We start from the raw sequence: 24,868 nt of genomic DNA on the forward strand, positions 1-24,868 counted from the left end.
GTCAGGAGCAGCTGCAGAGGATATATATGTGCCAAGGCTCTGGTACTTTGAGAGCCTGCGCTTCCTGACTGAGCAGTCTGAACCAAGACGATCCCTGTCAACTCTGCCTTCCACTTCTGCAGAGGGCTCATGTCCTGAAACCCAGGAGGAAGATGTAGAGGAGCCAATCTTGACACAGATATAGCATTTAACAATATATTGTCTCCAAAAATATAATGATGCTAAACAAACGTTATCAAGGCAATATTTGAGCCTTGAAGTTATTGTAAAGTCTGTTATTTTGTGAAAATAATCTAAGAAACATGTGATAATTTCTCTACATTATAACATTATAATAATGTACAAATTTCCTACACAGGAAAGTGTCAATGTGGAGGAGCCAAGTGGAAGCATGGCATCAGAGCAGCCAATACAAACACAACCTCCAGAAAAAAAGAAAAAAAAAAAAACACCTGGAGGATGCCACTACTTCATTCTTAAGCCATGCCTCTATGGCCCTCCAAAGAAAGCCAGTCTGGGCTCCCAGATGCCGACTCTTTAGTGGAAACGTGTCGGAGGGAGCCAGCCGCGCTGTTTGAAGTCACGCACCGCACTGCAAGCGGCCGTGATTATTATGAGTATTGCTGTTATACCACGTACTTATGTAAGTGTTTGCCATTATTTTGTTTAATACATTATTTGAGTAACGCACTATCAGTCCCCTCCTCCTCTTTTATGGTGGCTATTCTATGAATTCCCATATCCGGGAGTACTCCGGAACCATGCAATAAAGGAGTCGCTTGATCCATCCATCCATCCATCCCAGTGGAGAATATTTCCATTCCAAGCTGACCAGGAAGTTGATCTTTGGAAATCTCAGTTACAGCTCACTACTCCCTTAATTGTGGTAAGAACCCACCTTCTCTTTAGGGTGTCACCATCACTTTTCACCGTTGGTTCACTTATTATTTTTGCTATTTGGATTTAACATTCGGTAAGAGGCCACCCTGAGCACTTTTCATTACAGTGACAACACATCTATTTGATTTTTCTCATTGGTGACTCTGTCACGGAATTTAAAGATCATCACTCATCTTCATTTGAAAGAGACTTTTAATTTTTCACCATTCATGTTTTTTTGTGTATTTCTATGCATGGTGTAATGATATGTTTGTTTATCATTTAGGAAGCGCACCTTTATAATTGATATTTACAGTATGTATTTATTATAACCCTTTTACACATTCCGCATGTTTGCTCCATTGTCTTGAAGGAGTACAAGCATCACTCGGTCTTTGTTGATTCCCTAGTCTTCAAGCATGCCTGGAAACATTTCTCTTGGAAGAGGGTGGGAGGGTGGGACTTTAGATGAGGCGCATGGTGGGAATTACCGTGCGTCTCCATCCCTAAATTCAATTAGAAAAAAAGAGAAAGGTTGGGACTTTGCATGAGAGACATGACAGTGACAAGGCTGGCAGGGCAAAAAAATCACATTTAATAATGTATGCAAAAGATATATAAACATGATATACAAGGTAAGACATAGTATGTAATATGTATACAACTGGAGTAGTAAAAATGATAAATAGTCCCCAAGACAGCTTAAAAAAAACAGCATGGCAATTGGCAATCATAAAAGGTAGTTGAGTAAAATCAAAACATCCGTAGACTGACACGTTTCGTGGACTAAGTATGCCACTTCTTCAAGAGTAGGTGTATGATCCATATCTATAAACAAAAAATGCATATCAGAACGTTGCATAAAATGATGGTTATTGGAAGCTGAGAGGGGGAGGGAAAGGGAGGAAAGTCCTCACAGTCCCAAAACTTACATGGTAGCCCTGGCAATGACTGGTAGTGGAGGTGGAGGCGTAGACCCAGATGCCTCCCACGGGAGCTGAGGACGCATGAGGTCAGCCGTAGAAGCGAGAAACGCCACACACAAGAGAGAATGTGGATTGAGGAAATTGCAGTAATATTATTAGTAGCATATATCTGTATCAAGTAAGTAGAAATGAGTAATAAATAAGTATGTACTATATGAAAGAACATCATATTACTTGCATGGTGTAAGTAAAGGATTAAGGAGATTGAATGATATATTAAAATAGCTGTGAAGTGAGTAAAGGAAAGTATGAGTGGGAAGTAGTAGAAATGAGCAAAAATATATAATAATAAAAAAGTGATATCATGGAAAACCAATTGGAAAAAGTACCACAGGAGGAAAAAGGAAGGGAAGTGGAGTTGAACACCCCGGCTAGCCACTGTACCTAAAGAGTTACCAGACAGTTTAGGCTGTGGTGAAAGAATTGTGCATGAGCCAAAACAAGTGGTGAAGGTGGAAGGATGTGTGAAAAGGTAGATACCAGAGAATGAAGTTAAGAGAAGTGTGCCCCGCTTCCGCCAGGAACCGCCGATCCTAGAGCATCCAGCATCACGTCAGTGCATATGTGTGAGGACCCGCGGGAGTGGCAGGCGGTGCCAAACCGTCCGGCGGGCTCCCTCTTATGCACTGAAGATGGAAAACAGCCTTCGGCGTGTTGGCGCCAATAGTGACGTCACACGCCTGCGCAGGACGTAGCGCCCATGTGTGGTGGTGCCGCCCACCCGATCCCCCCGATCAGAGGAGCCTAGGGAGAGGGGGAGGGCATACAGCACACCTCGCAGCTCCCAGGAAGGACAGCGGGAGACAGCCACACCAACCAGCCAACAATGCCAGAGCATCCATGCCAAACAGCAAAAATATATCACCAAATAACAAATAAATATCAAATATATATCCGATTGTTACATATATCTGGGATACAAAAAAAAACTGTATATATCAGCCTGCACAAGTGACTAAAGTACACAGAGCCCCCAACTGGTCTGGAGGGAATCTGTTTTGACACAGTGTATGAGGCTAAGGGGCATAAGCCATCGCACACGGTCAATACACAATAGGCAGGAGTATATAGACCTGTCAGTTGAAGTCATTTCTCTCTATCCCTAATTTGATTGGAAGAGGGGGGAGGGCGGGACTTTAGATGAGGCGCATGGTGGGAATTGCCGTGCGTCTCCATCCCTAAATTCAATTAGAAAAAAAGAGAAAGGTTGGGACTTTGCATGAGAGACATGACAGTGACAAGGCTGGCAGGGCAAAAATACCACATTTAATAATGTATGCAAAAGATGTATAAACATGATATATAAGGTAAGACATAGTATGTAATATGTTTAAAACTGGAGTAGTAAAAAGGAAACATTTCTCTACTGTACTCAGTGTGGGATCCTTGAATCACTTTTGTATTCAACACCAATTGCCTTTTTGTCCATCCGCTGTCAATGAAGTGGCATATAAGACTCATTAGTGACTCTGTTTGTCCTGACCAGCAGTCAGTCGTGAATGAGAGTGAATTGCCAGCATTCTCTGGTTGCAGTATAGTCTTTACTTCCTCAATTACCTTTTGGTGAATCTTTCCCAGCATTTTGGTTCAATAAAACTTTTCACTCTTCACGGTGTACCTTGGTTCAACTATGGATATCACCCTCTTAAATCCAGAGTCAGACACCATTGTAAATGGCTGGTTATCAGTGACCATCATTGTGAGGGTGGCGGGTATCAGACCCCTGGCCTTCTCATCCACCTCGTGACCAAAGACCAAGCAATCTCACACCCTGCCGTCACTTGCGTAACAATGCCACTCTCATCTGCACCCGGCACACAGATTGTCCAGCTTGTGGGACCACAATCTAGATGCCAGCAGACTAGGAGAGATTGTCACCGGGCTAATTAAACAATTAACCCTTTCTCTGCCACCACCTCTATGTTATAATGAGCCTAGAGGACGCTCGTGATTTTACAAATATCAATTATGACTTTAGAATAACCGTCTGTAACACACACTGTCACCTCAGACAAGAATGTTTCAGATAGGTTAGCCTAGACAGTAGCGTGCTTTCAGGAGACCGATTCTTTTGGGGTCAGTTTGCGTTTAAGAGCTTAGAGACAAAATTAACACTTTTCAAAATAAGGTTTAATTATAAGAAAGGTTAAGATTGGTGCAGATAAAAATATTTACAGAAAAATGGGTTGCAAAGAAAAAGAGACACAATACAGCAATTTAGAAATATGAGAATAAAGAATGAAAATACTTGCATTAAAACGGTCCTGGTATTACCTTAGTTTCAGAAGCTGAACAGGTATGATTGGTTCCCCTTTAGCGATGTTATGGCTTGGATGGTAGGATGAGAACTGACTTTCTATCAGTTCCTGTCCTTTTTCTCAGACCCTCCAGGGGGTGTCACCAGAAGTACTTGGCCAATAGGCTCTGGGTCCATGGGCGGTCCCCCAGGAGCTCACACATGCTAAGACACATCCCGTTTAGACAGATTATTAAAATAACTCATATCTGGTGTAACGGTTACATGGTTGAAACTGACATTGGATCGTACGATATTTAATCTAATTTTCTACAGACACTAAACACGGGTTATCTCGGAATAACCTCTGACCTGTAAGGCATCTGATCGCTAGCTGGTCTTTCCTAGACATGAAGGTGTTCAAGTTTGAACTTAATTCGATCTGTATGTTATCTGGCATTCAAATATATATTTTCTAGAGACATATCTTGATTGTGTATAAAGTTAGGACGTTTGGGGTTAACTGTGGTCATTTTCAAATGACCCCTTTGCTGTGGAATTTACCAGACAGCTTCCCTGGCCATCTTCTCAGATTACGACAGGCTTCTGACCAGGCAGAGACAGGGCGGCTAGCATGTCCGTCTGCTTTGTTTATGATAAAGGTGTGAAAAGTGTCAGCTGTGCAGGAACCTGGCATTCAGTGACCCAGGGGGTTATTAACACTGCCAAAAGGCTGGGGGGGGGATGAGGCTGGTAAGAATGACCCATTTGGTTTGTAACACTGTCAACTAAGCTCGACATACAAGATGGATGCTTGCGACAGCGTTTGAACGAGATGGCGGCCTGACAAACTAGAGTGCCAACGCACGATACCATTACAATCATCTCTGTGATTACTCTGTCCAGCAGTTGGGATCTTCCATTTTAATTTATCCACCAGTTTTTTTTTCTGAAACATATCTCTTATTGTTGCCTTGGATAGTGGAGGAGGTATTTCACATTGTGATTGTGATTCATTTTGTTTGTGTGCTGCATGATATAATTCAACATGATGAACTCTTAGATGGGCCCAAAGATTTTACGTATTTTTGTTTTTTGCAGTTACTGATCCCATGCTTACATTGTTTATGCATGTGTTACACAATGCTGCTTTTCCTGGAGATGGTTGAGACGAGAAATAGTCCCAAATTACACTTTTTCTGTCTGCATCCATCTCCACTGTAATTTGAAAGAGACAATATAAGGTTAAAAAATTTGCTGGCTGGCTGCAGGCACCCTGCTGTGGGTGGCTGGCTTGCTGGCTGGCTGTCACCCTGTTGTGGGTGGCTGGCTTGCTGGCACCCTGTTGTGGAGTGGGTGGCTGGCTGGCACCTTGCTGTGGCTGCTGGCTGCTGGCTGGCTGTCACCCTGCTGTGGCTGCTGGTTGGCTTTCACCCTGTTGTGAGTGGCTGGCTTGGTGTTACCCTGTTGTGGGTGGCTGGCTTGCTGGCACCCTGCTGTGGGGTGGGTGGCTGGCTGTCACCCTGTTGTGGGGTGGGTGGCTTGGCTGGCACCCTGCTGTGGCTGGCTGTCACCCTGCTGTGGCTGCTGGCTGGCACCCTGTTGTGGGTGGCTGACTTGCTGGCACCCTGTTGTTGGTGGCTGGCTTGCTGGCACCTTGTTGTGGGTGGCTGGCTTGGTGTCACCCTGTTGTGGGTGGCTGGCTTGCTGGAACCCTGTTGTGGGGTGAGTGGATGTCTGGCACCCTGTTGAGGGTGGCTGGCTTGGTGTCACCCTGTTGTGGGTGGGTGGCTGGCACCCTGTTGTGGGGTGGGTGGCTGGCTGGCTTGCTGGAACCCTGTTGTGGGGTGGGTGGCTGGCTGGCTGCTGGCACCCTGTTGTGGGGTGGGTGGCTGGCTGGCACCCTGCTGTGGCTGCTGGCTGGCTGGCACCCTGTTGTCGGTGGCTGGCTTGGTGTCACCGTGTTGTGGGTGGCTGGCTTTCTGGAAACCTGTTGTGGGTGGCTGACTTGCTGGGACCCTGTTGTGGGGTGGGTGGGTAACTGGCTGGCATCCTGCTGTGGCTGCTGGCTGTCACCCTGCTGTGGCTGCTGGCTGGATGTCACCCTGTTGTGGGGTGGGTGGGTGTCTGGCTGGCACCCGGCTGTGGCTGCTGACTGGCACCCTGCTGTGACTGGCTGGCTTGGTGTCACCCTGTTGTGGGTGACTGGCTTGCTGGCAGCCTGTTGTGGGGTGGGTGGCTGGCTGGCACCCTGTTGTGGGTGACTGGCTTGCTTGAACCCTGTTATGGGGTGATTGGCTGCTGGCACCCTATTGTGGGGTGGCTGGCTGACTGGCACCCTGCTGTGGCTGCTGGCTGGCTGGCACCCTGCTGTGACTAGCTGGCTGGCACAGAGGCTGTGGGTGACTGGCTGGAACCGGACTGCTATGGGTGGCTGGATGGCTGCTTGCTGCCTGTCCGTGGCGTGGCAATGCGGAATTGCTGATGCAGCACACTGTCTGAGGTGAGGGAGGTTGCCTAAGAAGGCAGAACATGTATAATTATAGGCCCAGCGCAAAGAGAAACATCGAGCAACACACGCAATGACGTCATGTGTGCACCGTGCACAATATCGGTAATATCGGCAGGTTCCGGGGCCGATACCGTTATATCGGGAAAAGTGAATATCGGACCTCCAATAATCAGCTTTGCCGATATTCGGTCCATCCCTACTGAACAGCCTGTAAACAAGTGGCAGTGCTGAAGTCTCCTTTGGTCCGTCTGCTATCGGCTTTTTTAAATTGAAATGTCATAGCGGATATAGAGTCAGTGTCAACTATAACCTATTCAATCTTTAATAAATCAGTGAGAATTGTGTGCTATTTTCACATGTACCCAGATTTTCCATGTATACATTATCTCAGCAGTCCCCCCCAATGATTCCCCATTCCACCCTCAGGTCTCATAGTAGCTGAACGAGCTGCTCTGGTTATTGTTTGCCCAGGTAAATTCTCTGCAAGCACCAAGTTTCAGTTTCAATTCTTCGTTTTAGCATCATGGAATATGGTCACATGGTATGAATCTACATATATTGAGAGAATCTCATCCAACAGGCACATCAAGAAGCTCCAGACAACGGCATAGGCAATACACTCAAAGACAACAACGCAGAATGAGGTAAATAAACTATTATGATCCAAAGTGCCAGCAGTGACCAGACATCTCTAGCTTTAAATGTATCTTCTAACTGTTTCTATGTACCTATTCACATTCTTTGCTAAGAGACACATTTTGTTTTGTTTTTTTTCATTATTTTGCCTTTGCCTTTGCCTTTTTGTAACCTTATATTTTTTTAGATACCATACAATATATAGATGTTTTCAGGTTTGCATACTACTGTTATATACCCAGTTTCCCTGAAAATAAGCCTGCGTCTTGTATTAATTTTGGCACCAAAAGACACAGTAGGGCTTATGTTCAGGGTAGGTCTTATATCCCTCCCTGCCTGTCAGGAATCCCCTGTGTGAGCCTACTAAAAGTGTTTGTAAAATCCTAAAATCCACTCTTTTACTGTTTTATATAATGCCCAGTGTGTGTTTCTGTAATCTAATTGTGTGAAATACCTTCGGTACAGCGCTGCTTAGCTGATGTCCCTCTGCTCTCCTTTGCTTCTCCCAGCTGTCAGTGGGGGATCTCAGCCCCTCTCCTCTGCAGTGTACAGAGTGGGTCACGGCGCTGAGTATATTATACCGTAATTGTGTGAAATACAGTGGTGGCTGGTGCTCTGTAATTCTGACTGGGGGGGGGGGGGCGACAAACCAATGCGCAAACCCCCCCCCCAGTCGGTCCGTCGGTCTGTCAGTCAGTCAGTCTCAGTCAGTCAGGCGACACGTTCCCCCCCCCCCCAACGGTCTGCCTCCTTACCTCCTGTCCGAGCCGGGAAGTGCTGGATGGCTGAGCCGCTGTCCTTCTCCTCCAGCAGTGTCTCTTCTGCCTCTTCCTGGCCACTGGCCAGTAAGATTGCTTCTCCTTTTGGCCAGTCGGCAAAGGGGTCTCACAACCCTCTTCCTTATTGGCTGGGAGGAGAGTCAATGTGACAATAGCGAATATTCATTCCCTTTTGCCACACAACTGGGTGGGCTCAGGGCGCAGTGCTGTGCGCCCGAACCCACCTTTTCCCCCACTGACAGCTATGAGAAGAGAAAGAAAGCAGAGCGGGAGATCAGCTGAGTGCCCAGCGGCACTGTACTGAAGGTATTTCACACAATTAGATTACAGAAACACACCCTGGACATTATATAAAACAGCAATAGAGTGGATTTTAGGATGTTACAAACACTAAACTAGAGCTTATTTTTGGGGTAGGGCTTATATTGCAGCCCTCCCCGAAAATAACAGTAGGTCTTATTTTCAGGGTAGGTCTTGTTTTCAAGGAAACACGGTAGCCACTACATAATGTCCCTTTATTTCCTATTCTCCTGCATTATCAGACAATATATTGTTCTGGCTCTACTTAAGATAAATGCATGCATTAAAAATCCACCTATTTATATATTGCACCCAGATTTGGAGCTACATTTTGTTGTGGAGATGTATGTGTGTGGCAAACTCTGGTTATCCCATGAACACAGTACGTTCTGTGGGTGGCCCTTTGGGGGTGATTAGGACATCTCTACAGGACCTTGGAAGATTTAATAGTAATATTACAATAGACATTCCAATCTCCTTGGGAGCCTTCATTTTACACTAGATCTTCAAGTGTAGCTGGAACGCACACCGCATCCCGGAAGAGCGGCTGCATCATGCGTTCCACACCACTGAGGTCACTTCCGCCTGTGTCACTTCCTCATCTCCAACAGTTTATTATGCTTCCACCCTCCCATGTTAAGGGAACTCTGAGTGTACAGCGCCAGGGCACCCATCGGACGCAAATCCCTCCCTCTCCACTCCCACATCATCCACGGCACGTCCATCTACATTTCAACAGCCAGAACGCCCGGAATGAGGAGGGGAGGGGAGGTTTTGAGAGAGAGTTAAAGTAGACAGCACCACTGAAGACCAGAATTGGTTCCTATATACAGTATATACGTAGAAAATTAGCAATTGAAGTAGCCTATTCAGCTAGACTGACCTAAGAATCAACACCATACAAACACAAACTCAAACAAAAGATTTGTTGTCAGAGTGCCAATGCATCCTGATTTCTGCCAAAGTGAATGCATGTATATGGAATGTAGACACACTATCCTCACAAACAGAAGACGTTTCATTCCTTAACAGCTGTATATATACAAAAAAAATGTATGGACAATATCAACCCACTTTATGGTGGTTTGCCTTCCAGAGGCTTCTGTAGAGGGCTAATACTAAAAAAAAAAAAAAAAAAAAAAAAAAAGCATAACAAAAGCTGTTTTACTACAAAGGACTTGAAAGAAATGCATTGGCGCCTATAAAAATAATATAAAAAGGGTTAAAAACAATTAGTCACAATGCTGCTCATGGAGAGACAGACAGTATAATAAATGATTAGCCCGCTATAGAGTTATCTGACTGGCCCTTAGAAAAATCAATACAGTGCTATTAAGAATTATTGTTGAGCCGATAGACATGTACGATTCATTTGGTTATGAGTTGAAATTCGGACTCAATTTTTGTTAATTGGATGATTTGATTGTATCTGAATTTCCGTTTCACAATAGTAATGAATTTCAATGCATCCCAAATAAATTATAATAAAACAAATCATCCGAATTTGCAAAAAAAAAAAAAAATTTCAAATTCGAACTCAAAAATTAATTTGAATTTGAATATTAATTCAAAATAGAAACATATTGGGCCTGTATATTGGGTGTGGCTAAGCACACATCTTAGTGTGTGAAACGCGTCTACCTTGCCACTTTTTTGCCACATTGGGATGTCCAATAAACCTGGATTTTGACAACATCTGAGTGCAGTCATTTCTTTTCATTATTGACTGTCCACGGAGGCGAGCCGGGGCGAGCACCGCTGTTGGTCATCAAGCTTCCCATTACCTTGAGCAGTGTATCTCTTTCCTTTGTATGGTTAAACCCTTAAACCCTTGTCATCGACTAGAATGGAGCGCACTTTGATTGGCCTTCTTCTTTTCTATGCCAGAAAATCTATTACGATGCAGTGGAAACGACCTTCTCCGTCCTCCCTTTCTTTCTGGAAACAGCTTATAAATAAAAATCTACCACTTTATAAAGATACATACACTCACAGGGGATGTCCGAAGAAATATGACAAAGTATGGTATAAGTGGCTAGCGGAACCTTCAACAGCTTCCGATATGTCCTCGGATGCTTGAGATTTTTTTTTTTTGTCATTCCTTAGCTTTTTTATGTTTTTTTGCTCGTCTGTACTTGACCGAGTAATGTATGTATTATATAATCGTAGGTCCTTTTTTTCTTTGCTGCACTGTGACATATTGCCCATGTCTTTTTGTTTGTTTTGTTGAAGTTTTGCTTTGTATTGTAGTTTGTTATGTTTTCTATCAATAACAAAAAAAGAAAAAAGATTAAAAAATAAATAAATAAAAAATAGAAACATATTGCAATAAATACAGTACGGTATAAAAGTTAAATAAGATGATTTAGGCTGCATAATAAGAGAGGATAGAACAGAATAAAATAAAATAGAACAGGAAATAAAAGAATAAAATAAAAAAGAATAGAATAAAATAGGAGAATGGTATAGCATAGATTAGAAAAAATAGAATAGAAAATAATAAAATACAATAAAATAGAATAGAATAAAACAGAACAAAAAATAAAAGAATAGCAAGGAATAGAATATTAAATAATAGAATAAAAATAATAGAATAGAAAATAAAAGAATAGAATTGATTAGAAAAGAATAAAATAGAAAAAAAAAACAAATAATTTTAACATAGCAAATATGACTAAACAAAATATTAATTTAACGAACCAAGCTGAATCGAAACAAAACACATTTTTCTGTTGTGCACATCTCTAATAAATGTACTAGCAAATTTAGATACACTAACAAATTGAGGCCAAACTCCTGCTCACATTTTATAATCAGTTACAGGAAACAGTTGTTTTCCTTTTGCCATAAAGGTTTTAAATTAACAAATAAAAGCTAATAATTGTGCACACCCCTGCTAATATTAAATGGTTAGTTTCATCCCTGTAAACTGATACAGTCTGCAAGACAGTGTGTTTATTTGAAAAACAACAGACTTACTGGCTGGATCACCAGATGAAAAGAAAGCTTAAAAAAAAAATGAATGCAGCCATCATATCTAAGATGTCCTTTGATGACCCCCTGGACGGTGGGGTGAAACACGTTGACGAACTTCAGTTTACGTAGAACCATTGACGTCACTTCCTGTCCTCTGTGGAACGCACACACTAAACGATGTTCCCGGAAGAGCTTTAATATATCATACAAGCTGAAATCGCATGTATTTCTTGAAAGTAAAATTTTTTTTTGCGCAATAAACCTTTATAAATCTGAATTCACTATGGTGCCTGTTCATTTTATTTGAGTCCCTAAAGATCCTGTAACAAGCCGGTGTACAGCGGTGGTGTGGCGGTATCCAACAAGTTAATTGGTTTCCATCTCACCAGCTTTAAGCCTTATTGACCCCCACACTGAAATAGCCATGGGCCCATTATTTCTGGTGAGTGGGTATACAGGAGGGAAGTGAGGCACCCTGCCCCGCATGATCTGTCTTGAAGCACCTCTGCACTTTTTTACTTGAAGCACCTTAGCACATATTTTGGATCCTTTGGAGCACTTTTAGCACTTTGATCAGTAACTTTATGAGATTTTGTGGAACACTTGAGCACTTTATTGATGTAAATACATTTTTTTGCACATGAACACTTCATTTAATAACTGTTATATGATTATTATTGTCAGTATATCTTTACATGACTGTAAGGGGAAGCGCTGTTACTATCTCTTCTATGTATACTGTATCTAAGAATTGGTAACCTTCAATATAATAAATGTTTGCTTTTGGGTTTATTACTGCTTTAATGGGCTGTTAAATGGGACGTTAAATCTTACATTTTTGATGAGTAGAAAGACTACCCTCCTCACAGACAACTACAACGATAATTTCAGTGATTACTAAGATATGGAAATTCTTCATTGCTCAACCCCTAGCAAACTAAAGAGGAGCCCTAGGGTTCCAAAGAACATTGGTTTGGAAAGGACACACAAGAGATTAGTAGGATGCTGTGGACATTAACACAGTACTTATTTCACATACTAATAAATGTTGTGCAATTTTTTTCCTAGCTTTTGGAAATGCTTGTTAGTGTATATTCCTGTCATCCCAAACAACACATTACTCTTTTAATTCATGATTTTCTTTATGTTAATTTTTCAGTGATAACTTAGAGAAATCCTTGATGGATCGTCTACAGAAACTGCAATGCCATTTTACTTGGAACCTGCTTGGAGAAGATGTAGACATTGATAGTGTGGAAGATAGACTTAATGACCAGATTGTGTTTTTGCCAGATGCACTCAAACACAGGATGTATAACCTCCTGGCTTACCTAAAGCATCTCAAAGGAGACCATGAGGAAGCCATTCTCCAGCTACAAAAAGCTGAGGCACAGATCCAAGAGTCCAGCATATCAGAAGATGCAGATGTTAGGAGAACTGTCATGTATGCTAACTTTGCCTGGGTTTTCTACCACCAGAACCAGTTTATCAAGAGTTTCACCTATGCAGAAAAGGTGGAAACCATTTTAAAGCAATACGAGTCTCCGCCAAAGAAAAACACTCTTCTGTTAGATATATATGGTGAACAAGGCTGGACTTACTTATCCTTTATAGGAAAATACTATCAGTTGGCTGCTGAGTGCTTTGAAAAAGGCCTAGAACTTTACCCAGAAGATCCAGAATTGAATTCAGGCCTTGCCATGGCTGTGTATAGAATGGAAGGTTTTAGGTTAAGCAGTTGCACAGAAAGCAAATCTTTTTCACTCTTGGAACGAGCTGTCAATTTAAATCCTAGAGATACAGTGCTGAAGGTTCTCCTTGCTTTGAAATGTCTAGATATGAGGAACTATGACCAAGGAGCTATGTTAATAGAACAAGCTCAACAAGAAAAAACAGAATCTCCGTATGTTCTTCGATATCTAGCAACATTTTACAGAAGAAATAGACAGACAAATAAAGCTATTGCAATATTAAAGAAAGTACTCAGTTTAACTCCCACCTCCTGTCCTGTTCATTATCAACTTGCCAAGTGCTACAAAAGTTTGATAAAAAGGCCCACCTATTACAATTACCAGCAAAACTCTGAAGCCATTGCAAATGCAATATTTCACTCAGAAAAGGCTGTTGAGCTAAACAGGTCATCTGTGGGACCTCACATTTTGTTGGCCAGTGTATACATGAAAGCTAATGAACACCAAAAGGCAAAAGAAGAATTTGACAAAACTCTGACTATGAATGATATCAGGCCTGAACAGAAACAAGAGCTCCATTTTTACTGGGCACAATATTTAATGAATGCCAGAAAATCTGAGTCTGAAGCAGTAAAGCATTTTAAGGAAGTTATAGAGATACAAAATCAAACATGGTGTAGAGAAACTGCCATAAAAGAACTGGAAAGCCTTGCTGAAACCATGATTGTCCGAAATTCAATGGATGCCACTGGACATGCTGTGCTTGGGTACATCCACCAGAAAAGAGGACAGATCATTGTAGCAGTGAAATAGTGAAATACTACAATAAAGCCCTTCTACTGGAGCCAGATAACCAGGAGTACATACAAGTGTGTTCTGCTGTGCAAGCCACATTATCATGACATCATATTGTTCTAGAATATAGGAAGGTGAGAATGTGCTAATTGCGTTAACCTATATCAGTCATTATTTGATCTGATCTTAACTGCTCTGAATATTGAAATGTAAATCTGGCTATGATTACTACATTTTGTATTGTTTTTGGCAAACTAGTGATATTAACTAATAATGATCTACAACTAAATAAATTCATATTAGTGTTAATCTTGTACTATTATTTTAATCTTTCTGGGAATTAGATATGAAAGAAATTCATTGTTGATCCTTTTTATGAAACAGTGAAGGGAACAAAAGTGCTTCCTAATCTCCTCAGACAATCCAATCCTTTTTATCATTTTTAAAACTGTACTAGAGGAAGGACCACTAGATTACTAAATCAGGCCAGTTATTGAGTAGTTTAAAGTGACATCACCTCGCCGCTTCAGGGCAAAGTGACAATGTGGCAAATAATGAGTGGATCGTTTTTACTTTCCAAAGAGAACTTTCACTTAGCTTAGTGAATGAGATTAAGCTGTTCTGATTTCAATTATCCAATCACATGCAAGAAAAAAAAAAAAAATTTGTGGTTGGGGTTTTTTTTTTTTTTTTTTACAAAGTAAACTTTTACCATATTCACTAAGCTAAGTGAAAATTCGCTTTGAAAATGGAAAATTAAATTTGACATGCTCTACGTCTTTAGAAAATCAGTCACAATATCTCTGCCAAGGGCCCCCTGACTTACTCACCTTGCCAACATTCACCCAATGTTCTTTCCCCTTAGTCACAGACACTAGTGATTGTAGTGCTGACTGTGATAAAGGACACATTAGCAATATACTAATAATCATCATGTAACCAAAATCTCTTTAGAACAATAATAATCCATTCGCCTTTATGAATATAGTGCACTTTGGTACCTCTTGCAGTTTGGTACCTCTTGATTGTTATATGGTGTTTTGATTTTCATTGTGTTGTAACATTTTAGCATTTATTAGTAATAAAAAGGCTGTTACATAATAAAAATTGCAATCAATAAAACTTTAAGATAAACACAAAAATACTCTGAATTTCTGTTCCATAGCCAAATTAAGGAAATTCCGGCAAATTAAGGGAATCCCTTAGGAACCTCCAGGTTACCAGAACTACGAAGATTTCCCCTCTAATACTTTTCTGGAGACAATTCAAAATTTATTTTTTTTTTTTTTTACTTTCATTTTCAATGATAGTGGTAAACAGACAACAATAAAAAACTGACTGGAGTTTTAACCTTTCTCCACTCTTTCCAAAACTAAAAACATTACTTATATAGAGTATAAAAACATTTTTTCCATTGGTATACATTTTCCAAACTGAAGGATGTCTTACTATAGGATAATGTCTTGCACTTTACTGCCAACAACCAATAAGGCATTCCAATTATTATTTTTATCAATAATTAATCCAACATAAAATAGGAGCACATTATCTAATAAAATATTTAAAGTGAACCTGTGCATTGTACATGAAAGGCAAAGCAACAGGTTCATTTTAATGCCTCTCTCGCCAGCAGCTTATCTTATCTTTCCTTTGCTCCCCTTTCCCTATATTCAGCTACTGAGAGTGAGGAAAGACAGCTTAGTGTAAGTTCCAAGGCACGCTGGTCAGAACTTGCAAAATGTCATCCTCATGTGACAAAACCGGGCCAATCAGTGAGTACCAGAGCTGCCACGCCGAATCTCATGTCACTGTATACCCAGTGTGGCCCTGCACGGATGATCACTTGTTGTGTGGAGCGACAGACTGATTGTAGATGTGAGTGGCTACTTATTTTATCTATGTGCTTATAACTTGTACAATAAATGTATTTCTTTTATACACACTGATGGCATGGATCTACATTTGGAGACTAACGGGTGATTCTGACCTGTGCTGAGTTGGATGGATCATTATGCTGAATGTATGCTGGGTTCCCACACTGAACAACATTGGAGATTTAAAGAGCCTGTATTTTCCATTATCTGGTGAGTTTGCATTGCATGAGGGGTGAACACACACAAACCACACCACACACAAACCACAACCACACATCACACCCTCACACACCACACACACACACACACACACACACACACACACACACATACACACACACCACACAACACACCCCCCACACACCCACACTCACACACCACACCCACCACACCCCACACATACACACACCACACACAACGCCCACACCACACCCACATCAAACACACCCACACACACACACATCACACCACACACACATCACACACGCATCATACCACACACACACACCCCACACACACACACCACACACACACACACACACACACACCACACACACACACAGACACACACACCACACACATCACACACCCCACACACACACACACCACACTTACACACACCACACCACACACATCACAAACACACACACCCCCACACCCACCACACACCCCCCACACACACCACACTTACAAACACCACACCACACACCCATACACACCATAAACACCACACACACACACACCACACTTAAACACACACTCACACACACCACCCCCCCCCCCCCACACACACACCACACTTAACACACACACAACACACCCAACCCACACACCACACTTCCACACGCACACACACACACCGCACTTACACACATCACTTACACACATCACTTACACACACACACACAAACTGCTGCCACTCTCACACACACACACATAGTTACTACGCCCACTCCAGCTGGAGACTACCGGTGGCGGCAAGTACACTTCACACAATTTCCCCAGAAATTGTACATTTTCTAGTTCTTATTATAGTGAAAGCCTATGGGAAAATTTGGCACCCTAACTCCTCCCACAGTTTTTACACTACATAGACAAGTAATATACCGAAACGAGTGGATTACCCCCGATCACGTTGCTGTTACCTTTTGGAAGGTTTTGCTGAATTGTTTGCGAAATATTGTTGTTTTTGTGGCAAAATTGGCCCCTATCACGTTCCTGGAGATGAGCCTGACACTGTGAGGAAGGCCTCCCTTGCGCCTCCGACTCTGGACCCCTGATAGTGCAAACAGGGGACACCAGAGTGTAGAGTAGCACGAGCGCCTGGAGTCTTGCTTGAAGCGGACGATGGCTACTGGTGAAGGTTGCCAGAGAAGTCCGATGAGCAGGGTGTTGTGCAGGCAGCAGGTGCTGGAAGCAGGTTTCCTGGATAACAGGAGGAGCTTCCCAGGCAGGATGGATGGATCTGGGAATGACAGAAGCGTAGTAAGACAAGCCGGGTCAGGAGCCAAATCGGTAACGTATAAGCCAGTAGGAGCAGACAGGAAGGGTAATCACGGGACAAGCCAAGGTCGGTGCAGGCGGAGATCAGAGAATCGTCAGGACAAGCCGGGTCTGGAACTAGGAACAAGTGCAGGTAAACAGGTAACAGGTATCCAAGGCTGAAGACAAAGCAGCACTGAACCTGTGTGCTGATCCAGCTTAAATAGTGCTCTTCCTTGATGAGAAGGGTGGAGCAAGGATTAGGCTGTGAGTTTAACTCATCCTCTGCCAGAGCCTTCCTGACAGCCCCATAGGAATGAATGGTGGAATGTTCAAAACTGGAGTGGGGCCTGAAAATAGTTAGAGGGTGAGCGAAGAAATCTTGCCGCAATATCTAAACTTCTGTCACTCCCTCATTTTTGAGGTCACCTGCACAAATGTTACAACAAAACGTTCGCCTATCCCTGCTGCCACTTAAAATGTCCACATCTAAGCTATAGCCCTAATAGTTTTTACACTATGACCGTTTGTTTCCAGCTCATGCCGTCCATTGACATTCATTGAAACTGCACTCAAACCATCTCAAATTTTAAGGCTGTTTTCTAACCTGTGACTGTGCCTTTAGTTTTAATGTTTCATAGAAATACTAAACAACAACAAAATGTTGGCCGGGGTCTTGTGATTCCTACGGGATAAGTCTCTAAGCTGTGAGATTTAGAGCTTTTACACTAGAGCAGTATGAAGATGGGCGCTCCAGTAGACGTTGTATTATGAAACGCGTAGGGTGGAGTCTTACGTCACCACGTCACTTCCGGTTTTGGAGCTTGGGCCGTGGAACGCGGAAGCTTCCCGGCTTCTCTTTACTGATCACGGACAGCCTAACTGTAAGTTACTACCTTCGCCCTCAAAAATTGGCACTATACATCGCACCAAGGGGTCCCCCTCTCTCTCTCTTTTTGTATTTCGAGGCACTCAGGAAGAGGAGAGACCGCTGTGAGGGAACCCCGGGATTCCACATTGGTCCCTATTGAAATACAGGTTGTATACCGGGTGCGACACCTAGTGGCCACACTGGTGTTTGCAACCCGAGTTCTTCTTCTTTTTTCATCAAATACCTGTTTCTCATTCCTCTATCAGAGAGGACTCACCATTTTAATTTTTATTCACTTGTATATGTGTGAAGTTTTCACATCACTTTTAATCACGGCACGTTATACAATAACAGGTTACTGTTTTACAGTCATTTTCCAATAAAACAAGCACTTATGTTTACATGTTATTTATGCAAACACTTCCACGATTTATCACTGTAAGACACAATATTATTTTAATAAAAGCACTGGGTTTGGTTTTATTTCCATTTTATTTTATTTTATCTGGCACCAGCACTTATGAATGGGTAATTGTTGCAATATTTAACCCGTCAAGAGGTTTCATCACCCAGTATATGAGCACTTTAAATAAACAATATTAATTATATCAGACACGTCAGCACTTTATATCAAACACTATTTATTTATTTATTTGACACATCAGCACTTTGAAGGTAGAGCCGTTTTCAACCTTTTTTACATTTTATCAGTATGAAGATGGGGCACCTCCAACTTTGGTAAGTTGCCCCATAAGAATGAATGGCAGAATGTTCAAAACTAGACTGTTTGTTTCCAACTGCCAACATTTCTTAACTTCTGCCACTCCCACACACCACACACACCACACACACCCCACACACACACCTACCCACCCCCCCCCACACACACACACTCACCCCCCTACCCCCCACACACACACACCACACACAAACTCACACACCACTCCCCCCACACACACACACCACACATACCACACACACACACCACACCCCCATCCACACATACCACACACACACCACACACACACACACACACACCACACACACACACCCACACCGCACCCACATCAAACCACACACACACATCACACACACTACCCACACACACACCACACACACACCACACCCCACACACATCACGCCCACACGCACCACACCACACCCACATCAAACCACACACACACTACCCACACACACCACACACACACACACACATACACACACTCACCACACTTAAACACACACTCACCCCACACACACCACCACCCCCAATACACACCCCACTTAAATACACACACAACACCCCCCCCCCCACACACACACACCACTTACACACACACACTTTAACACATACAACACACACACACAACACACACACACATACACACACCACCCTTACACACAACACACACACACACACTACACACACCACACACACACCACACAAACTGCTGCCACTCCCATACACACACACTCAGGGGCGGACTGACCATTAGGGCACTCGGGCACTGCCCGAGGGCCCGGGGCTAGTAGGGGGCCCCATGAAAGGCTCCTGGCACCTACCTTCCAAAGCATCTGTGATGATCCCGGAGCCCAGTGCCAGAACAAGTTCCAGCACTGAGCTCCGGTAACTGGCCTGACAGAGACACACTAGCGTGGGCACTCAGGACACCTTCCCTGCATCGCGTTCAGGGTGCCTGGGCTCCCTCACGCAGCGATCGTCCCTCTGCAGCAGCTGACACTTACATCTGTCCCCCAACTGATGCCTGCACAGTACACACAGAGCTCACCAAGGATCCTCCTCCACGGCTCTGAAGTACACACACAGGAGGAGGAGGAGTAGCCGGGGAGGAGGGACATTAACTTCAAGAGCTGCACTGATTATCTGAGGTATGTACTGTACATAGTTTATGGATACGGAAGGGGGACAGATAACGAGGATGCACATATGGAGAAGTGATGGGGGCGGGGGCATATGCTAGGGGGATGCTTTTGGAGGGGGGATGACTTGTGCTAGAAGGTGAGGAGGTGGTGTGAGGGGATTTCAACTCTGACCTCTCCCCTCCAAATGCACCCCCCAGCACATGTTCTCTTACTGCCCCTTCTCCCCAAATCAAAGAGGTGCAGATTGCCACTCATCCCAGGACCCCCTCTCTCCTCATCCCAGGACCCCTCTCTCCTCATCCCAGGACCCCTCTCTCCTCATCCCAGGACCCCTCTCTCCTCATCCCAGGACCCCCTCTCTCCTCATCCCAGGACACCTCTCTCCTCATCCCAGGACCCCCACTCTCCTCATCCCAGAACCCCTCTCTCCTCATCCCAGGACCCCTCTCTCCTCATCCCAGGACCCCCCCTCTCCTCATCCCAGGACCCCCTCTCTCCTCATCCCAGGACCCCCTCTCTCCTCATCCCAGGACCCCTCTCTCCTCATCCCAGGACCCCCCCTCTCCTCATCCCAGGACCCCCTCTCTCCTCATCCCAGGACCCCCTCTCTCCTCATCCCAGGACCCCTCTCTCCTCATCCCAGGACCCCCTCTCTCCTCATCCCAGGACCCCTCTCTCCTCATCCCAGGACCCCTCTCTCCTCATCCCAGGACCCCCTCTCTCCTCATCCCAGGGCCCCCTCTCTCCTCATCCCAGGGCCCCCTCTCTCCTCATCCCAGGACCCCCTCTCTCCTCATCCCAGGACCCCTCTCTCCTCATCCCAGGACCCCCTCTCTCCTCATCCCAGGACCCCCTCTCTCCTCATCCCAGGACACCTCTCTCCTCATCCCAGGACCCCCACTCTCCTCATCCCAGAACCCCTCTCTGCTGTCATCCCAGGACCCCCTCTTTCCTCATCCCAGGACCCCCTCTCTCCTCATCCCAGGGCCCCCTCTCTGCTCTCATTCCATGGCCCCCTCTCTGCTCTCATCCCATGGCCCCCTCTCTGCTCACATCCCAGGACCCCCTCTCTGCTCTCATCCCAGGACCCCCTCTCTGCTCTCATCCCAGGACCCCCTCTCTGCTCACATCCCAGGACCCCCTCTCTGCTCTCATCCCAGGACCCCCCTCTCTGCTCACATCCCAGGACCCCCTCTCTGCTCACATCCCAGGACCCCCTCTCTGCTCACATCCCAGGACCCCCTCTCTGCTCTCATCCCAGGACCCCCCTCTCTGCTCTCATCCCAGGACCCCCTCTCTGCTCTCATCCCAGGGCCCCCTCTCTGCTCTCATCCCAGGACCCCCTCTCTGCTCTCATCCCAGGGCCCCCTCTCTGCTCTCATCCCATGGCCCCCTCTCTGCTCTCATCCCATTGCCCCCTCTCTGCTCTCATCCCAGGACCCCCTCTCTGCTCTCATCCCAGGGCCCCCTCTCTGCTCTCATCCCATGGCCCCCTCTCTGCTCTCATCCCATTGCCCCCTCTCTGCTCTCATCCCAGGACCCCCTCTCTGCTCACATCCCAGGACCCCCTCTCTGCTCACATCCCAGGACCCCCTCTCTGCTCTCATCCTAGGACCCCCCTCTCTGCTCTCATCCCAGGACCCCCTCTCTGCTCTCATCCCAGGGCCCCCTCTCTGCTCTCATCCCAGGACCCCCTCTCTGCTCTCATCCCAGGACCCCCTCTCTGCTCTCATCCCAGGGGTCTCTCTCAGCTCTCATCCCAGGACCCCCTCTCTGCTCTCATCCCAGGACCCCCCTCTCTGCTCTCATCCCAGGACCCCCTCTCTGCTCTCATCCCAGGACCCCCCTCTCTGCTCTCATCCCAGGACCCCCTCTCTGCTCTCATCCCATGGCCCCCTCTCTGCTCTCATCCCAGGACCCCCCTCTCTGCTCTCATCCCAGGACCCCCTCTCTGCTCTCATCCCATGGCCCCCTCTCTGCTCTCATCCCAGGACCCCCCTCTCTGCTCTCATCCCAGGACCCCCCCTCTCTGCTCTCATCCCAGGACCCCCTTTCTGCTCTCATCCCATGGCCCCCTCTCTGCTCTCATCCCAGGACCCCCTCTCTGCTCTCATCCCAGGACCCCCTCTCTGCTCTCATCCCAGGACCCCCTCTCTGCTCTCATCCCAGGGGTCTCTCTCTGCTCTCATCCCAGGGGTCTCTCTCAGCTCTCATCCCAGGGCCCCCTCGATGCTCTCATCCCAGGACCCCCTCTCTGCTCTCATCCCAGGGGTCTCTCTCAGCTCTCATTCCAGTGTCCCCTCTCTGCTCTCATCTCAGGACCCCCCCTCTGTTCTCATCTCAGGACCCCCTCTCTGTTCTCATCTCAGGACCCCCTCTCTGCTCTCATCTCAGGACCCCCTCTCTGCTCTCATCTCAGGACCCCCTCTCTGCTCTCATCCCAGGGGTCTCTCTTTGCTCTCATCCCAGGACCCCCTCTCTGCTCTCATCCCATGGCCCCCTCTCTGCTCTCATCCCAGGACCCCCTCTCTGCTCTCATCCCAGGACCCCCCTCTCTGCTCTCATCCCAGGACCCCCTCTCTGCTCTCATCCCAGGGGTCTCTCTCTGCTCTCATCCCAGGGGGTCTCTCTCTGCTCTCATCCCAGGACCCCCTCTCTGCTCTCATCCCAGGGGTCTCTCTCAGCTCTCATCCCAAGGCCCCTCTCTGCTCTCATCCCAGGGGTCTCTCTCAGCTCTCATTCCAGTGTCCCCTCTCTGCTCTCATCTCAGGACCCCCTCTCTGCTCTCATCTCAGGAACCCCTCTCTGCTCTCATCCCTGGACCCCCTCTCTGCTCTCATCGCAGGGGTCTCTCTCAGCTCTCATTCCAGTGTCCCCTCTCTGCTCTCATCTCAGGATCCCCTCTCTGTTCTCATCTCAGGACCCCCTCTCTGTTCTCATCTCAGGACCCCCTCTCTGCTCTCATCTCAGGACCCCCTCTCTGCTCTCCTCTCAGGACCCCCTCTCTGCTCTCATCCCTGGACCCCCTCTCTGCTCTCATATTAGGACCCTCTCTCTGTTCTCATTCCAGGACCCTCTCTGCTCTCATCCCTGGGGCCCCTCTCTGTCCTTATACCAGGGGTCCCTCTCTGTTCTTATCCCAGGGGCTACTCTCTGTCATTATTCCAAGGGTCACTCTCTGTCTTTATCTCAGGGGTCCCTCTCTGTCCTCTTTCAAGGGGTCCCCTAAACACCAACTGGGATAGGTTGTTCAGGACAGCAAGGGCCTGTTTAAATTTGCAGTTTGGGGGCAGGAAAACCTCAGAATTGAGCCCTGTATTTACTCACCCCCACCACACCCCCTTTAACTGCAAGGGCCAGGGGTGTACACATGTTGCATCCGCATCAGGCATTATATGTCCTGTCACGCTTGGCAGATGTAGCACCTGCCAAGCATAACTCATTCAAGTGAATGGGGCTGCATTGCAAAGGCTGTGCAACCTTGTGCAGTACAGCAAAAAAAAAAAAAAAGGGTTAAAGTAGGCAATGAGAAGGCGTTGTATTGCCTCCTCATCACCTGCTTCAACTCCTTGAATCACACACTAGCATGCTGAAACTATGTGCATTGCACATGGTTGCAGGGTGTTTGCTGAGTGGGCCTCATTCACTTGAATGGGTCACGATAACCCACCAAAAGCAACAGGGGGTTTAACTCCTGCTGCAACATGTGTACTCATGGACATGGACACAGGGGGGCCCCATGATCTCATATTGCCCGGGGGCCCCATAGGTTATCAGTCCGCCCCTGCACACACTCATAGTTACTCCACCCACTCCAGCTGGAGACTACTGGTGGCGGCAAGAACATTTCACACAATTTCCCCAGAAATTGTGCATTTTCTAGTTCTTATTATAGTGAAAGCCTATGGGAAAATTTGGCACCCTAACTCCTCCCACAGTTTTTTACACTACAAGTAATATACCGAAATGAGAGGATTGTTCCCAATCGTGTTGCTATTACTTTATGGAAGGTTTAGCAGAATGGTTTGTGAAATATCGTCATTTTTGTGGCAAAATTGGCCCCATAGGAATGAATGTAAGTTGCCCCATAAGAATGAAAGGTGGAATGTTCCGGAATGTTCAAAACTAGACCGTTTGTTTCCAACTGCCAAAATTTCTTAACTGCTGCCACTCCCACACACACCACACACACACACACCACATACACACACATCGCACTTAAACACACACACACACCACACTTACACAAACACACCACAACTTACACACCACACACACCACACAAACTGCTGCCACTCTCACACACACATAGTTACTCTGCCCACTCCAGCTGGAGACTACCGGTGACGGCAAGAACACTTCACACAATTTCCCCGGAAATTGTACGTTTTCTAGTTCTTATTATAGTGAAAGCCCTATGGGAAAATGTGGTACCCTAACTACTCCCACAGTTTTTACACTACATAGACAACTAATATACCGAAATGAGAGGATCGTTCCCGATCACGTTGCTATTACTTTATGGAAGGTTTTGCCAAATGGTTTTAGAAATATCGTCATTTTTGTAGTGAAATTTGGTGAAATTGGCCCCATAGGAATGAATGTAAGTTGCCCCATAAGAATGAATGGCGGAACGTTCCGGAATGTTCAAAACTAGACCGTTTGTTTCCAACTGCCAAACTTTCTTAACTGCTGTCACACACACACCACACAAACCCTACACAAACACACACCCCACTTAAACACACACACCACACTACACAAACTGCTGCCACACACACATACTTACTCCGCCCACTCCAGCTGGAGACTACCGGTGGCGGCAGGAACACTTCACATGATTTCCCTGTAAATTGTACGTTTTCTAGTTATTATTATAACAATAGCAGTATATCCATATAAAAAATGTCAATATCTGCAAGCTTTAAGCTAAGGAATCCACCGAAAGTTTGCCAGGGAGCCCAGAA

The 24,868-nt window shown here is 45.5% G+C and overlaps 1 protein-coding gene and 1 long non-coding RNA gene across 2 annotated transcripts in view; one reads left to right on the plus strand and one right to left on the minus strand.

Annotated features, from left to right (window-relative positions):
• Positions 1–24,868, minus strand: part of LOC309563237 — a 566,624-nt gene that overhangs the window by 212,638 nt on the left and 329,118 nt on the right. The gene's annotated exons all lie outside the window — the stretch shown is intronic.
• On the plus strand, positions 12,479–13,808 carry LOC309563319 (interferon-induced protein with tetratricopeptide repeats 1-like; the record flags this gene model as incomplete). The annotated part of the gene is made up of 1 exon (XM_082267718.1): positions 12,479–13,808. Exon 1 carries the CDS (start codon positions 12,486–12,488, stop codon positions 13,806–13,808), a length of 1,323 nt encoding a protein of 440 aa, XP_082123844.1. The 5' UTR covers positions 12,479–12,485.

The sequence above is a fragment of the Pelophylax lessonae genome (genome assembly GCF_965119305.1).
Source record: "Pelophylax lessonae genome assembly, chromosome: 9".
NCBI lineage: Eukaryota > Metazoa > Chordata > Amphibia > Anura > Ranidae > Pelophylax > Pelophylax lessonae.